The sequence below is a fragment of the Embiotoca jacksoni genome, unplaced genomic scaffold, assembly GCF_022577435.1.
Source record: "Embiotoca jacksoni isolate LCO1_2020_lvr unplaced genomic scaffold, fEmbJac1.0.p SCAF_13, whole genome shotgun sequence".
NCBI lineage: Eukaryota > Metazoa > Chordata > Actinopteri > Embiotocidae > Embiotoca > Embiotoca jacksoni.
In genome coordinates, this window is record NW_027185263.1 from 7,299,016 (window position 1) to 7,315,932 (window position 16,917).

General features: G+C 40.1%; 1 protein-coding gene across 2 annotated transcripts in view; it reads left to right on the plus strand.

Annotated features, from left to right (window-relative positions):
* The window catches only part of LOC138196253 (transcription factor COE1-like), an 89,410-nt gene that overhangs the window by 59,853 nt on the left and 12,640 nt on the right, over window positions 1-16,917 (plus strand). The window contains exons 9-11 of one of the 2 annotated variants that reach the window (XM_069146130.1): window positions 1,506-1,639; window positions 3,131-3,257; window positions 10,416-10,504. In XM_069146130.1, coding sequence (XP_069002231.1) covers window positions 1,506-1,639; window positions 3,131-3,257; window positions 10,416-10,504 — 350 coding nt within the window. The remainder of the gene's footprint in view (window positions 1-1,505; window positions 1,640-3,130; window positions 3,258-10,415; window positions 10,505-16,917) is intronic. The other variant, XM_069146131.1, reaches the window with a different exon arrangement.

Consider the following 16,917-nt stretch of genomic DNA (forward strand, 5'->3'; position numbering starts at 1 on the left):
TGTGTGTGTGTGTGTGTGTGCGTGCGTGTGTGCGTGCGTGCGTGCGTGCGTGCGTGCGCGCGTGCGTGTGTGTGTCTGTGTGTCTGTTCATGAATGTGTTTGAGCGTAAGCAGCATGGCCACCAGATGGTTGATGGTTTAATCCTATCAGGTGATTCCTGCCCCTCCATCTGGCTAATCCAACCCACTACACACACAACTCATGGTGCGGTGCCGTGTGTGTGAGTTGCTAGATCTAATATCATTATACTTTTTTTTTTTCATAAACGAACCCAGACTAAGGAGTGTTGTTGTAATTCAGCTGAATACCGATAATCACACACACACTGACAAAACAGTGAAAGCTGATTTTTTTTGACAGACAGGCTTTTGTCGTTATGATTTGGGATTGGATCGTATGAGCTGATACACACAATGCTTCATGTTGAAGTGACATAAGCTGGCTGTATCCATTCTGTTTGAAGCAATATGATGCGTATTAAACCTTCTGTGTGTGTTTTTATCAATGTCATATCATTAGTTTAAAAAATGAACACCCTTAATCTCATATCAGTCAAGCTTTGGGATAAACAAACACTAAATAAACAGCAGAGGTTCTGTCAAACTGATGCTTTTAAACCACGCTGCATTCAGCATTAATAAAAGATTACATGATAAGACAAGAATGTGAACATTTTTCCTGTCTCGTATTTTGAAAGAGTTGTCTTTTAACAGCAATAAATAAAACTTAACCCTCGTGTTGTCCTTGGGTCAAAATGACCCGCAGCAAGTTCTATTTTATTTCTATATTTTCATATTTTTTTGGGATCATTGGTGATAAGGATGCTGTGAGGGTTTCTTTAAAACAAAAAATCCCCAAAAATATAAAAATATAGAAATAAAATAGAACTTGGTTGAACACAGCTGCGGGTCATTTTGACCCAAGGACAACACGAGGGTTAATACTAAGGTTAACTCATACGGTTCCAGAGATTTTAGCTCCATCAAAAAGTGTGTAATTTGTCTGTACAATTGGTTAAATTCTGTTATTCTGACAATCTAATATGCATTCGAGTAATTAAAAAGTCCTCAAAAATTGAATAATGTTTAAAATGGAAAAGAAACATCAACAGTTGTTTTGTGTGTTTATCTTCTCATTTTACTCAGTAGAATTATTTACAAGGAGAAACTTCTCTCAAGGACCAATTGAAAAGGACTCAGACTTTGAATCGGCCGTATATTCAGTGTGTAAGTGTGATGATCTGGAACGCAGCCAGAATCCAAGGGTGTAGCATGAAGAATTATGAGGTGTAGATGCAACAGGGACAAAAATGCTTCGAGCCAGATTTCCTTCCCTGTTTGGAGACTTGGTGGTTGTTTAAAGGAAACAAATGTTTTTCTACTTGTCGAGTAAAATTTCACGTCAAGAGCATCTCAAGTGCCAACAAATGTGTTAATAATTATTTTCCTCCTTTTTTCCCCCTCTTTTCTCTTGGCTGTCATCTTGCTCCCCTCTATTCCCCGCAGGAGCAGCTCCCTGCATTAAAGCCATCAGTCCCAGTGAGGGGTGGACTACAGGAGGTGCTACAGTCATCATCATAGGAGACAACTTCTTCGATGGTCTCCAAGTTATCTTCGGTACCATGCTGGTTTGGAGCGAGGTCAGTTTATCAGAAGTCATCATCCTGTCTCCATGTTGTTTCAACCCCTCAGACTGTGTGTTTTTGCCCTTGAACCGTTGGAAGTAATTCAGTATGAAAACATACTTTTCTTCATGGTCAGGCTCTTAACTGTGTGTGATCAAATGCATGTGTGCGTGTTTGTTCATGTTTGTCTAAATGAGGTTTGCCTCTAATGAGTCCCCACCAACAAGCGACCGCCGCCCCCTCTGCACCTTCCTCACCCACAGTCCCTCTGTCTCTCTCTCCGGAATACTGTTCAAATCAGCAGATTTTGATAGCCATCGGCCTAATGCTCACAAAAACACTCGCACACACACTCACACTCACACACACACACACACACACACACACACACACACACACACACACACACACACACACACACACACACACACACACACAGAGCTCACTATGATACTTTTCCCCAGATCCACTCCTCTACAGAATGTTTATTTGTCTTCTGACTCCACTCACCGTGTGTGCCGAGCGACCATGGCTCGCTTCCAACAACAACAGTGTGTGTGTGTGTGTGTGTGTGTGTGTGTGTGTGTGTGTGTGTGTGTGTGTGTGTGTGTGTGTGTGTGTGTTAAGAGCGGAGGGGTTTGTTTACAGTGTTGAGAGCCGCACTTACACACACTAACATGTGTACAGAGTCTCAGTTCAGTTCAGTTCAAACTGACTCAGCTCTCCTGGCGTTCCTCAGACTGGCTCCGAATGGATTTTGGCCAACCAAATGCTTCATTTGCACTCAATCTGATTATTGATTCCGAAGCAAGAAAACAAAGTTTGAAAAATTCTGTCGGTGAAAAGCGATTGCATGTTTGCCAAGTCCTGTTTGTCTGCATCTCTCTCTGCTGCCTACAGATTTTACACAGACCTGGGCCAAATACTGAAAACTGTTTATGAAAATCCTCCATAGAAATGTGATGAATGGTTTATGTTTTTCACATACAGCTGAAAATAAAAACTGTTTTTTCAGCCTGGTATCAACGCAAATGTGGTCTACTTTGGATATAAGAGCATCTCCTTCCAAATGTTTGCGAAAAGGAAAAAATGGAAACCGTGTTTCCAGCACACATCACATTCACATTCATTCAAAAATGCCTCAAATCCAAATGTAAATACAGGTCGGTTCAAGATGCCTTTCACCACATTAACAAGTGTAAATGCAATGCATCTACAACCCACAAACTAAAATAAACTTTAGAGCAGCGCTCCAAGCAAGAAAGTTCATAAAAACATGCTCTAACACACACAGACGAACACACAGAACTGTATCCACGGTTATTAGATTTAAAGTAAAGAGAAGTTCTTTGGTTGTTGACTGCAAATGTTTAGTGAAAAGATAACCCAGCTACACAAAATCAAAACTCAAGATGTTGTACTGTCCTGATGCATAAAACTGTTTTATTTTGTTCCCATCATGTGTGGTGACTCTTAATCCCCCTTTTCTTTCCATTTTTTTTTAAGCTGATTACGCCGCACGCCATCCGGGTGCAGACGCCTCCCAGACACATCCCAGGGGTCGTAGAGGTCACTCTGTCTTACAAGTCCAAACAGTTCTGCAAAGGCACACCAGGAAGGTTCATATATACAGGTAGGTCCAAAGCGCACACACACACACACGTACAAATACACATGTACATGCTCTTGATTGACGTGTATTGTAGTATTTTTCTTCTCTTTCCATTTTTATTTCTGGTTTTTGTTTGTGCGTGGCATGCACGTGTGTGAGGGAGAGAGAGAGAGAGAGAGAGAGAGAGAGAGAGAGAGAGAGAGAGAGACTGTGTCTGCATGTGTGTGTAAGTTGTGTCTGTGAGTTGCAGTTCACTTTCAGGCCAGACAGTGTTGAACTAATGACTGTAGATTAGTCAACATTAACGACCCGCACTCGTTAGAATGTTGCCATAATCAGAGGCTCGTTAAAACTAGCTACAATTAAACAGTCTGCTCTTTATAGCCCTCCATACTGAAACTATTAGTGAAATCATCCAGAACACCCAGTTTACTAACACACACACACACACACACACACACACACACACACACACACACACACACGCAATGTTGAGTGTGTGATTTCTGACCGGACTGTTGACTGTAAATGAGCGTTTTCCTGGTAAATTGAGAAGAGAGGAGGAGAAAAAGAAGAAAGTGTGTGTGTGTGTGTGTGTGTGTGTGTGTGTGTGCGTGCGTTTGCTCGTTTCGTTCGCACATACATGTGGAAATGGATGAGGGTGATGTGATGTCTGGTATTGATCCGCTCAACATGGCTCCATCACACCATGGTGATGACGTCATTTAGTGAGAGACAGGAGAAAAAATACAGCTGCTGTAGAAATTCTTTAGTGCACAAGTGTTTTTATGATGCCGGTAATTAACCAAAGACAACGATGACGATTTAAACCTGATCAATGAAGATGAAAAAAAAAATTAGTGGATATAATGCTAGTTTTACTTTTGGCTTCAAAAGCTTCAACATTTCCTGTAGACAATGATGACTTTTGTATTTCAAGCTTCAGCTAGTCGTGTGGTGTTAGAAAAGAAAGAACAAATTTAATTTGTCTTCTGTAGAATCTTTTATTAAAATAAGCTCAATATGCATTAATTAAAATGCAGAGGACAAAATGTCGCCTGTAGAATTATTTTGGCAAATAATACAAAATAAGATAATAAGGAAGGTAGAGGAAGTCAAGTACTTTTTGTGCTCCCTGGAAATTGCAGTCAGAGCAGACCAAGAATATTGGCTTTTGTTAGACAACATCTTCACGAAGTTTTGAAGACATCAAGTGACTTTTGTGAGTATTTTTTTACTGATGTGAATTGTTTTAAGAGCTGTATTTGAAAGTCAATTTCTTTGCAAAGACAAAGCTATTCGGCCTGTGTGCCTACTTCAATGTTCCTCAGTCAAAACATCTTTGGTCTGACCCTGAGGCTAGCCGGCTGGTAATTGGTCCGTCTGGCGTCTAACTGCTTCTGCTATTGGGCGGAGATGACCCCCCGTGACCTTGCTATTGGCTGATCACTTCAACATGTGACCCAGGAAACGCGATCCGTTACTGCGGTTGCCGGACTCCGCCTCAAGGTCGACTTCTTTCTGGAAGTCACCGGTGAAAGGTCACGGCGATGAAAGCTGATTGGCTGCTGTGGTTTTTCAATGCTTTAGCTGTGGTTGCCTCTGGGTGTAAGGCCCGAGCAATTAAATGTGCTCACGAGCACACACATGCACACACGTAAACACACACACAAAGCCACACTTGCATGGGGTCATGTCTTACACAACTTACCACACACACACTTTCAAACAGGGGCAGGAGTTGAAAGTAATTGTAAATCAGTGATATGAGGGAAAGATGGTGAGTAGTCTGGTAAACAGATGGTCTACCACACACACACACACACACACACACACACACACACACACACACACACACACACACACACACACACACAGCACACAGCACATAGACACACATACACGTGGTGCCGTATGGCTGCTTCATCTGCCTGATGGGAAAAATTAACATTCTCGACATCACACACTCCTATAAACACACAATGGTACAAAGTGACAATCAATGAATGCTTACACACACATACTAGCGTTATAAACACATGTGTATTCACACACAACACCCATACATGCACACTCAAATACCGTATACAGCTGATTCATCACTAGTACAACTGCATGAGAAAATCCACAGCTCAGCTGTTGAGAAGAAACTTTTCGTGAAAGATGAAGATTTCTTCTCATTTTCAAGCAACTTAACTTTCTTTTTTGAAGGCACCAAAAAGAGAGACGAAGAAACTGAAATAAATAGGAAGAGAGAGACAGAAAAAAATAAAGATAGACATACATATAAAGAGGAGAGACAGAAAGCTGCACTTTTAAAACCAGATTGTAAAGTATTGATCCACTCATAAATGGATCACGCATATACTGACACACACATGCAGATACACACATGTACATACACACACAAACACGCAGAAAGTCACAGAAGGAGAAGACAAGCTCAAGAGAAAGAGATCTCATCTCATAAGGGGAAGAATGAAGCAATAATTCAGTGGTATTGAACTGCTGGCTGGCCAGAGAATCGATATTACCACACCTCTTCTTATCTTCCACCTCCTCCTCTGCTTCTTCTCCTTTTACATCAGCCCTCTCTGTCCTTTCACCCACCCAGCTTCACCCTGTTTTTTTTTTTATTTATTTTTTTATCTCCCTTCCTGCTCCCATACTGCTCTTTTCTTCTCTTCTGTGCATTGTTTTCTTTAAACACCACCAAAAGATAACTAGAAAAACACAAAAAATCTCTATCTTATAATAAGTGCACATAAGAAATGTTTGACATATAGCTTTCATGCTTTTTCACTCTTTGCCACGTCCCCCTCATCTCTTCGTCGGTCTGCCTCCTCTGTTCACATTTTATTGTGAAAGAGGAGTGGATGGCGTGTCCTCATGAAACTTCAATGAGTATTGATCTGGTGGCAGCTCTCGAGTGGGAGAGGGAAGAACGAGGCCGGAGGAGGAGTGATGGAGGAATGGAGGGATGGATGGGTGAAAGTGGCAGAAGGTGTAGTTAAGGGAGAGGAAGAGGGAGGTGAAGCAGAAGAAAGGGCGGAGGGGAGAGGTAAAGGAGAGCAGGAGGGATTCGTGCTGAGACCGGCAGCAGGGTGGGAGAGTTATTTGAGATGAAACAGAGTCAATGTCACCACCTCGTCCACGCCGCTGCAGCCTCGTTGTTGTTCTCACACATTTAGGGCCTAAACATCATGATAACGGACATTTTCGATATTTAGGAACACCAGAACTTAAAAAAAAATCAAATAAAACTAGTGTATTTGTTGAATTACAAACACAGAATTCTTGTTCTTCATATGTCCGCTTCCACCCATCAAAACCGGCCACTGGAAACCCCCCAGTGTTTGGTGTTTGTGTTTCCGTGTGGAGTGCAGCTCAACTGGTAATACCGATGCCTTTTGAAGCTGATGTGTAATCAATTGGACGACTTCTGCTGCACTGATACTATTTCTGTTTCTGCGCGGAAAGAAACCGCCAAAGAAATCGTTTGGGAAACCTGACCTTTTGGTTTCAAAATGCACACGCTCTCTGTACGTTGGCCTGCTCATGCTCACACACACACACACACACACACACACACACACACACACACACACACACACACACACACACACACACACACACACACACACACACACACATAAATCCATAAACACACAAACTCACCATTCAGCTTTTTTTTAAGAAGCATATTGTTCCGTTAGTAAAGAGTTAGTAAAGGCCTCAGGCATTGAAACCACTCTAAGTCATGCTCTTATGTACATGTACGTGTGCGTATGTATGTGCTAGCGTGCGTGCACTTGTGCGTGCGTGTGTGCGTGTGTGTGTTATATTATCGTTGGCATCAGTTAAACGTCTCCAGAGATGTACAGACAGTGTGGATCTGACACTGGCAGTTAATTCTGACAGTTGATATGCCACCGACTGTTAGACAGCTGTTTTTGTAATTTCTTGTTTTTCTCAACTGTGACTGAGTTGTTGGGCGTTTTTTTTTTAAATTTTTTATAGTTTAACACATCGCTCTCTTATCCTCATTCCCTCACCTCTCTCCTCACACCTGAATTTTAGTCTTTTTAGTCTTTTTTCCCCTTCGTCTCTCCTTTGCTTCAGAGTTTCTTCTGTTACTCTATGACCTGCTGCCTTTCAGATCACTTAGTCACATTCACATTTATCATACCCGAGTCATAAAGTCACAACTTTGTCCAGAAAGTTTCCTTGGAGCAGAGGGAAGTATTGTCCATGACCGTTTATACAGCTGGTATTTTTACAGCTCACAATTTATGAAGTTATGTTGCTAACAAATTGAGCGCTTTAGGACATAACAGAAACCAGAGACTTGGGTGTGATTTGATAATAAAACATACATTTAAAACAGACACACACACACACACACACACACACACACACACACACACACACACACACACACACACACACACACACACACACACACAAAACTAGGAAACAACACAAGACATTCAGCTGCAAGTAATTTATGAGTGCTCGATGTGGAAAGTACCAAATACCACTGCAGCTGCACACTTGGACATCGTGCACACACCCTCTGCATCCCACACCTACATCTATTCATCTACCTCTGTCTCTTCTCTTTTTCTCTTATTCCTCTCTCACACACACGCAGTAACTAGCGCATACAGGGTTCAACAATGAAATGAAGGCACATCTCAGCACGTATAAATAAACAGAAACACACACACAGAATCCTTTAAAGTGTCACTGACAGAGCTTTCAGAGCTTGACTTGATTGACGTATTGATTGGTTAAAGACTATAGAGGAACATTAAAGTGAACACTAAGCGTTCTTTAAAACCCTTTAGATTGTAGCTGCAGTGATATTATCATACAAATGCTTTTGACACCATTAGTTACTCCACCAGGTCTTATCCTTCTCTGCACATTTTTACATGCAGCATTTAAATGTCTGCACTCCATCACACGGTGTGGCCACTGATACCTATAGTGTAACATCAGTATCAGAATTTGACATCGTTTCAAGGGTCATTTCTCCTGAATTATTTCTTCATGTAGCTCTGGTCGTATTTAACAATGTGGATAGTTTGTCCAGTGTTTGACATGAATTTCTGACACTTCTGCCACCACCCAAATACAACGGTGGTGACAAGAATTTTGTTTATGCAAAACAAAGCACTAAAAAATAACATGTAAAAACGTTCAAAGCAGAGACTCTCCAGAGATAAAATGGCCCACGCACTCAGGCTAACCATTGCGGAGATCTTCTCTAACTTCCACGAGTGATCTAGCAGAGCGAACTGGTTTCTTCTTCAAGGCACTAGATATTGTCCATCTTGTTACTCTCATTTATGTTAATAAATCTTTAATGCTCACAGTCACACTCAATGTTTTGTCACCGCTGTGAATTGATGTCTATTAGTCTATTTAGTCTCAGGTTGTTAAACTTGAGACTGCTTCTTAGTGGACATATCTGTGATTCTCTAAGTATAAAAGCATATAAGAAACCTCTGTTTGTTCTCTTACATTCAGACTAGAGAAGGTTTTCCAGTTTAATTCCTCACAATAGGGGAACATTTTTAAGTAGTTAAATCTCAAATGGAGCATATGCTCTGCTTTAAGAGAATCTCCACAGTAGTTGCTGAGAGATGTGGTTCCCTCAGTGAGTTTCCCAGCCAGATTTTGAACTGCCAACCTTTCAGTCACAAGCCCGCCTCTCTAACCTCCAGGCTTCTGTCAGTTCGTGGAGATCATGCTGAGCAGGTTCATTATTTTCCAACCCAGTTTTACACACAAAAAAAAAACAGACTTGATACCAGCGTGGTGCTTGGGAACAAAATGTCACAAAATGGGATGTCATCCTCTCTCCTCACCAGTCTAATCCCCCCTGCTGGCTGCCACAGATGTTGTGAGTCTGTTTATCATGTTTGCACTCTCAGGACAAACAGCAGCAAAAGCAACATTAAAAGTGCAACACATCACATTTTAACACTAAATTCTTTAAAACAAGACACTTGATCATCTGAAATTAATAAGGCTGGAAGGATGGTGAAGTGAAGGATGGGAATCCCTTGGTATCTTTGGTTTATCATGTATCATAATGCATCCACAGAAACATTGGAGTTTGTGTGACTTTGCATCAAATGAGTAATACGTTAAATGTAAATGCTGCAGGAAAGTCACTGATATTCCTGAAGACTCGAGGCGAGAAGCAAGAGTTGGCTCTGTTTCCTCTTAAGACTTACTAGCCAGTTTCTTGCACTACATTTTACAATATATGACACTGAAGGGATTTTGCTTGAAATCAGCAATTTCGTTTTAGACCATAAAAGTGGTTGAAGATGGAAAAACAAAGCAGAGGAACAGCAGATGGTGGAAATGGTGAAAGAGCTGATGGACAATCGTATCAAACAGGAAACAACAATTCCAGAAAATATCTATTCAGTGGCTATAATCAATATTTTTATTTTAAGAATGGATCACATGGCTACTTGTATGTGAGAGGTGTTGCTTGTTGTGATCACTTATTAAACCACAGATCATCACCATCTGACTCTGCCGTTCTCCTCTCTCAATAGAGCTCAGAAACTTTACTCTTTTGGTTCAGCCTCACCACTCTCATCAGCGTTGTTTTCAGACACAAGCTGGCAGCTAAAACTGTAATGCCTTCCACTTACTCAATACCAGACAACCAAAGTTGGCAACAGACTAGTGAACATAGTGGAGCATTTAGCGGCTGAGGAGCACGTTATGTTTTTCAGGAGTTGGTGAAGGCCAAGGCAAGAGCTATCAGGAGAGTGAATATTAGACTTTAGGTGGGCATAAACACAACTCCAAAAGAAAGATAATGTTGCTCAGCATCTGCTGAATGTGTTACTTCTTACACTTGTTACAAACAAGTTACCATATGACCTTAAAATAATATATGTCAGTTGTGTCTACAGTTTATTTTTCTGGCCCTATATGGTCTAAAAAAAAAATCAACTATCACAGGTATAATGTGGTGAATGACTTAACCAATAGACTACTTGTAATGAAGTTAAGGAGTTATGGTAGAAAAGCTTAAACTACACTCAAGAGTGCAACATGGTGTTTAAACTGAACATGGACTTTGTCTAGGAAGTTCCCATTTTACTCATCCTCCCTTCTTTCCGTTTCTTTTTCTGTCCCCTGCAGCACTGAATGAACCAACCATCGATTACGGTTTCCAGAGGCTTCAGAAGGTCATCCCTCGACACCCTGGTGACCCTGAGAGGCTGCCAAAGGTACACAAATCTATTTATGTTCACCTTTTGCGAATTTATCTGATGTTTATCTTGACAACAAATCTTCAATTAACAAGGTTAAACACAAACCTTGTTAATTAACAAGGTTTGTGTTTAGGTAAACACTTCAGAAGAAGCTCCTCAGATTGATAGATACTGCAACTCTACAAAAATGCAGTTTCTTAGTTACATTAAGCTGCGCAGAGTTTCTCTGTTATCAAAAAAAAAGCCCTCAGAGATACACACATATGAAGTCAATTTTGCATTTCTGTTTTATTTGTTTGTTTTAAGTGTGTTATTTTTATATATTTCTAAGCAGAATATGTGTTTTCAAATCTCTTGTGGGTTGTGCTTTTACCTCTTCATGAACTCTGTGTGTGTTAGCTGCTTAACCCCCCGCTTACTGGGTGAGTGTTTGAATCTTTCCCAGATCAGAGAGTCATATCTGATTATTTGTTTATCAGCCAGAGATCAAGCAGAGTGTTTAAAGAATCAGCAGATGTAAACAATTAGCACCAAACGATGAGCTCTGCTTTGATACCCATGTCATTTTGATCTGTACATGCGGGAGGACTTTCCTTAAAGTGTGTGTGTGTGTGTGTGTGTGTGTGTGTGTGTGTGTGTGTGTGTGTGTGTGTGTGTGTGTGTGTGTGTGTGTGTGTGTGTGTGTGTTTGGATTTCGTGCGCTTACCGAGTTGACCTGGTTCAAATTCGAATGTGCGTATCTGAGAGAGTGGGGTCACGAACTTGTAAACAGCTGCTATTGATTGGCTCTCTGTTCCCACTGGAGCTAATCCAGGATTGGCTGTCTTTGTTGTGACATCATCAAAGAATGGGCGCTGGTCATGATGTGATGATGTGGTGATGCGGTGGTGTCATCACGGTCATGCCGACACCCTGGATACTGCACGTGTTAGCAATCGTACGTCACCGTGGGAACGTGTTCAATACTTCACACCAACTTCAGACCTATAAAATGTGTGAAGTCTATGGATTTATTGCTTTCACTCATTGCTTGTATGTATTGTCCATTGTCGTGTACGCTTAGAATCAAACAACAATGAGTTCATTGTTGCAGACTGTTACGGATCCTACAGTCATATTTGGATAAACATATAAATATACTGTAACTACTGAAGGTAGCTGATTTATATATATATATATGTATGTAATTAAGAGCTAAATTCGATTTAAAAAGATGAAGTATCAAAATGTTGACACATGTAACAGTTTGGGTTTTGGTACAATATTATGCTGATTGTTTTGTTTGTTTGTTTGTATGAAACTTAGTGGAAGAGTGTAGCATGGGCTTAGGAACTTATTAAATATGGAGCTGATCCAAATCGCAGAGAGGATCCACAAATGACTTTTCACTTTCTGTAACATTACAAGAAAGGGCTTTTGGTCCGCTAACTGTCATATCTGGAAATCCATTAGATGAAAGTGATGTGCTTCAACACCACCCTGACAACTGCACTTTTACTTGCTTTGTTGCATAAAAGCCACACTGTTTACTTCATTTGCAGTGCCAATATATGTAAATTGTAGTGTACTGAATTTCTAGAATGGCCTATAGTTTTTCCCTTTTGAACTTTACTTTCATGTACAAGGCTGAGATTTGTGTCCCATCACAGATCTGGAATTACACACTTTTTTATATTCAATTTAAACCACAGCCTTTAATCAACCTTGCTGCCTAACCCTAACCATTCCTCGACCCATAATCATGCTCTTTCCTGAGCCGTATGCACAGATATTGATGGTTGTGTCTGTTGAGGGTTGTACCATCAGTAATAAGAAGATCTGAGAACAGTTGGCCACTGCAGGGATATGACCTTCATCAAGTTTGTCTCAATTGTCTCGTCCAGTTCAAATCTGGCCTTTGCTAATTGAAATGGGAGACATCTGAAGTAGGTGTGTTGTAAAGTGATGAAATGAAGGGATTTTCCTTTTTTTCTTTCTTTTTTAGAGCAACAGCTTGTTATCATGCAAATAACATCCATGTAAAACCATCTATCCATGAAGGTCTGAGAGCTACATTTACTTTTATACATAGATAGATATGTAAACTGAACCTGAACAGTGTGATATTATGCAGATCCCTGCTGTCAGTCACTCCACTGGAGCATGAGAGGTTAATGCTTAAGGGTGCTGCAGGTAATTCTCACAAGACGAAGAAAGAACAGAGTTCCTTTCAGTATATTTTATTCAAACAGGGACCTCTCAAATTAAAACATGAACGCTGTACGCATACAGGAAATATCAATGTTAATTTTAATGTGAAAGGCAATTTGGCATGATTTAGTATCTGTGGTCCATTTGCTGGTGAGGTGCAGTGGGCAGATTGAGAATGTTTGTATTTTTTTTTAAGCCTCAAGAACGATAGAGCATAAATTGTGCAAAAGGCTATAGGAGTCAGGAATGATGAGGAGGACTGAAGCCAACCCATCAGAGAAGATTTAACCCTTTTAAAAGGCCTGTCTTATTGTTTCAGCTTACAATAAATGCAATAAGTGCTGCAGAAAGATCAGTGCAGGAAATGAGGTTCGCAATGTGAAGTGTGTGATAGCATAAGTGATGTTAGTTCAATCTTCTGGTAAAGGATGAGTCAGAGCAGAGACTGACTCACTTTTTTACTCACACAAACACACCACATGATTTGTGAGCACGTCACGCACCTTATTAACACAAACTACATAATGCTTCCACCTTTTACTTTTGTATTTCAGCTAAAATATAAAATGTAAAAAAAATTGGTCAGATGTACTTTTTAGGGGGACATTTATGTAAAACGTGCCAGAAATATGGAAAAGGTTTCTACTTAAAGTTAATAATTAGCAGTATTTTTTTTCTTTTCTCTTCATTTTTGCACGCATTTCATGTATACAGCGCATGCATTACGTAGTAACAAAATACCCTGTATTTACTGTAACAGTTTAAAAGTGGCATATTTATTGGAATGAAAAGAAAAATCTTGCCTTACCAGAGTTTTAGTCAACACATTTTCTTTTGTGGCTTCTGCTTGTCAGATGAAATAAAACAAATAAGCAGATTATTCTAAATAGATTGTTCGATATATACTTTAACAAACAAACATTAATATCACATTTGACCCCATTTCATCATAAAGCACTTTTGCGCTATGATGAAAACAACATTGGCACATAATCTTTTAAGACCTGTTTAATTCAGTAATGTTTTTTGTTTTGTTTTTGTTTTTATTCCAATGAATAACCGGTCTAGCTTATTCTAAATTGCATGATGTCACACAAGATATTTCCAGGTAAAGCTACAATGTAACCAGAGTAGCTGGATTCATTGATCAGGTGTCAGATTCAACCAACAGATGATATAGAGGTTAATCAGAGTCAATAATGGGGTAACTTCCTGAACTTTTCCTTCATGTTCAGACCAAGTTCTTAGGGAGCATGAGAGCTGAGATAAAAGATACTAACTGCCTGTGCACGAAGGGATATGTCACTATTTATTCAGTCATAGTGCGTAAGGTGAAAAACACTGAAAAGAAATGACAAAGGATCCTGGGAAACAAGTTTGTAGTCCCACTTTATCACTGCAATTCGTCTCAGCTCATCTCTCTCACACTTATTCCATCTCCAGTGACGCTCTTAGCATCTCTAGTCTGGCTTGCATTAGCTCCACGGTGCCTAACAGCAAGCTCCTTCGCTCTGATGACATAAAGCTTTTAAACTGTGACTTTGTCTGAACATGCAATCTTAAGTTGGACTTGTCATTACTTAACTTTTGTTTGCTGCTAATTGTGACATCCCGTCGATGCTCTCAGTTTTTTAAAACAAGGTTCCTCTTACATGCTTTTATCTGTTTCTCTGTGTGTGTATGTGTGTGTGTGTGTGTGTGTGTGTGTGTGTGTGTGTGTGTGTGTGTGTGTGTGTGTGTGTGTGTGTGTGTGTGTGTCTTGTATATGTGTCGTATGTGTGTGCATTGCTGGGTAATCCATCATTTTGTAGCCTTGTGGTCGATCGAACCCTGAGACTTTATTACTGTTGCCCACCAGCAGTCACCGTGTGTGTTTATATATATGGGAGAGCTTGCACATGGATTTGTCTTGTCTGTGATATTTGGATGCTGGATGCATGTAGTTTGTTGTTGATTTGTGGTTTTGTAAGGAAAGGTTGTGTGTGTGTGTGTGTGTGATCGTTGATATGGATGGGTGATGGAATACACTGTGGGGTTTTGGTTGGCGCCAAACACACACACAGACATGGCTGCTCGTGTTGAGTATTGATCAGCCCATTTATTGAAGTTATAAGAGTTTGTTGCCAGCACTATAGAGGAGACAGACATACAGACAGGCAGACAGACGGGGCAGTGGAGTGTGTGAGAGGATTACCAGGGGACAGCCGACTCTATAATTGTTCAGTGAACATTCAGGGGATTTTGCTAGTTACCCACACGCACACACCAGTAGTTGGATGCCAGTTTGTGCCACTGTGATGATCTCTTCAGCATCCATCCATATGTGCACATACAGTTACTGTACACAGTGACACACATATGCACAGTGAAGACTCAAGACACATACTATATATTTTTACTGTGTTGTCCATAAATATTATAAAATACTTTGAGGAAACTGTCTGTGACTTCTGTACTTCTCTTGTGGAGAGTCAGGGGTTTCTCTGTAGTGTTTCTCTTTTTTACTATTGGCACGATTTTATTGACAACTATCAAACATGGATGAAAGCAATGAGAACACTGGATCAAATATAGATATTTTTTTTTTTATTTTATTTTATTTTATTTTTTTTTTACAGGCTAAATGCTCAGAATATTAAGTCTTGACTCTTGAATTTGGAGTAAATATTCAATAACTGAAAATGCTTAAAAATCAAGAACCAAATTTTGTTATAAAACAATTTATACACTGAACCACTGCTAATCATCTGTATGGGCATTTGGCCAGTAAATAAGAGTGTGAGAAGCAGAAATGCCTCTTTGGATAGAGAGAGAAATCAATCACCTCTCTTTGACCTGTAGTACCCTCTACACTGCTGCAGAAAACTGTTGGAAGTCAAAACTGTGCTAAAAGACCATGACCATCATCTGAGGCTTTAGAATATTTCATAAAACTGAATGAATAAAAGGTGATAACTTTGCCTCGATTGCATAAAGATTTTACCTCCGCAATTTCAATTTGTGCATCAAGAGAAAATATTGGAAATACCAAAAAATCCAAACAAAGAGGGGAAATGTGAGATGTTCAATGTAAGATTCAAAGGAAAGAGATAAACCAAATAAATCATGCACTCTTTTAATTATATATTTTAAAAAAATGCACAATAATTAGCATTTTCTTTTAATAATTTCTGTGGGTATTAATTTTTTACAGATATGTCTTACATAGCAAGACCTATTGCCACATTCTGCTATGGGGCTTAAAAATAACACGCTGGCTTGTTTGTGTTTCTTTATCCCAAATATAATTGTCCTGGCGAGCACGAAACCCCTGATTTAGTGGCATTGCTCTGGCAAAATGCTGTTGGGGGGGAAACTTGTTTTGGTGGAACGTTTGCATGTGGGGAAGTGAGCCCTGGCATTGAAATGGCTATATCCCCGCAAAAGATGAAAAAGACAGAGATTTTTAAAACAGTAACACATAAATATAGGAAGGGGAGGTGAATATTAATTGAAGTATTCAGTCAGTGTTAGCCTTATACCAACATTCTCTATCCAGTGAATCAGACTACAGATTATTACGATTATGTTGTTATGTTGAAGTGCTGAAAACAAATCATTTACAATTCTGGTGATTATTCAACATGAGCAAGTCTCAGTTGCTCGTAAAATTTGGGGTTTCAGGACTTTGGGCGTTCAGGTTGAAAAAGTTGACCCGTGTGTGTCACCCTCATAAGACTGGAGACTTCCTCTGGTGACTCACTCAGCTGACATCGCTATGCAACTCATTTTGATGATGTCATGCATTACTGAGGTCATGTCACCAGCATCACCAATATGAGTAATCCCAGTGATGCATTAGCACACATACAGTACATGACACAGTGTGTATATGTGTGTGTATATGTGTGTGTGTGTGTGTGTGTGTGTGTGTGTGTGTGTGTGTGTGTGTGTGTGTGTGTGTGTGTGTGTGTGTGTGTGTGTGTGTGTGTGTGTGTGCATGTGTGTCAGAGACACATTATTATACACTTAAATTCACATGTCGATATTGACATCACTTCTCCACCAGAGAGAAGAGATGAAATTTGAAACCATACGTCCTGACACTATCTCACAAGTAAGAGAAGATGTTCCCCAAAGGATGTGTGTACACGCATATCAATAGTTGTGTATGTGTGTGTGTGTGTGTGTGTGTGTGTGTGTGTGTGTGTGTGTGTGTGTGTGTGTGTGTGTGTGTGCGTGCGTGCGTGCGTGTGTGT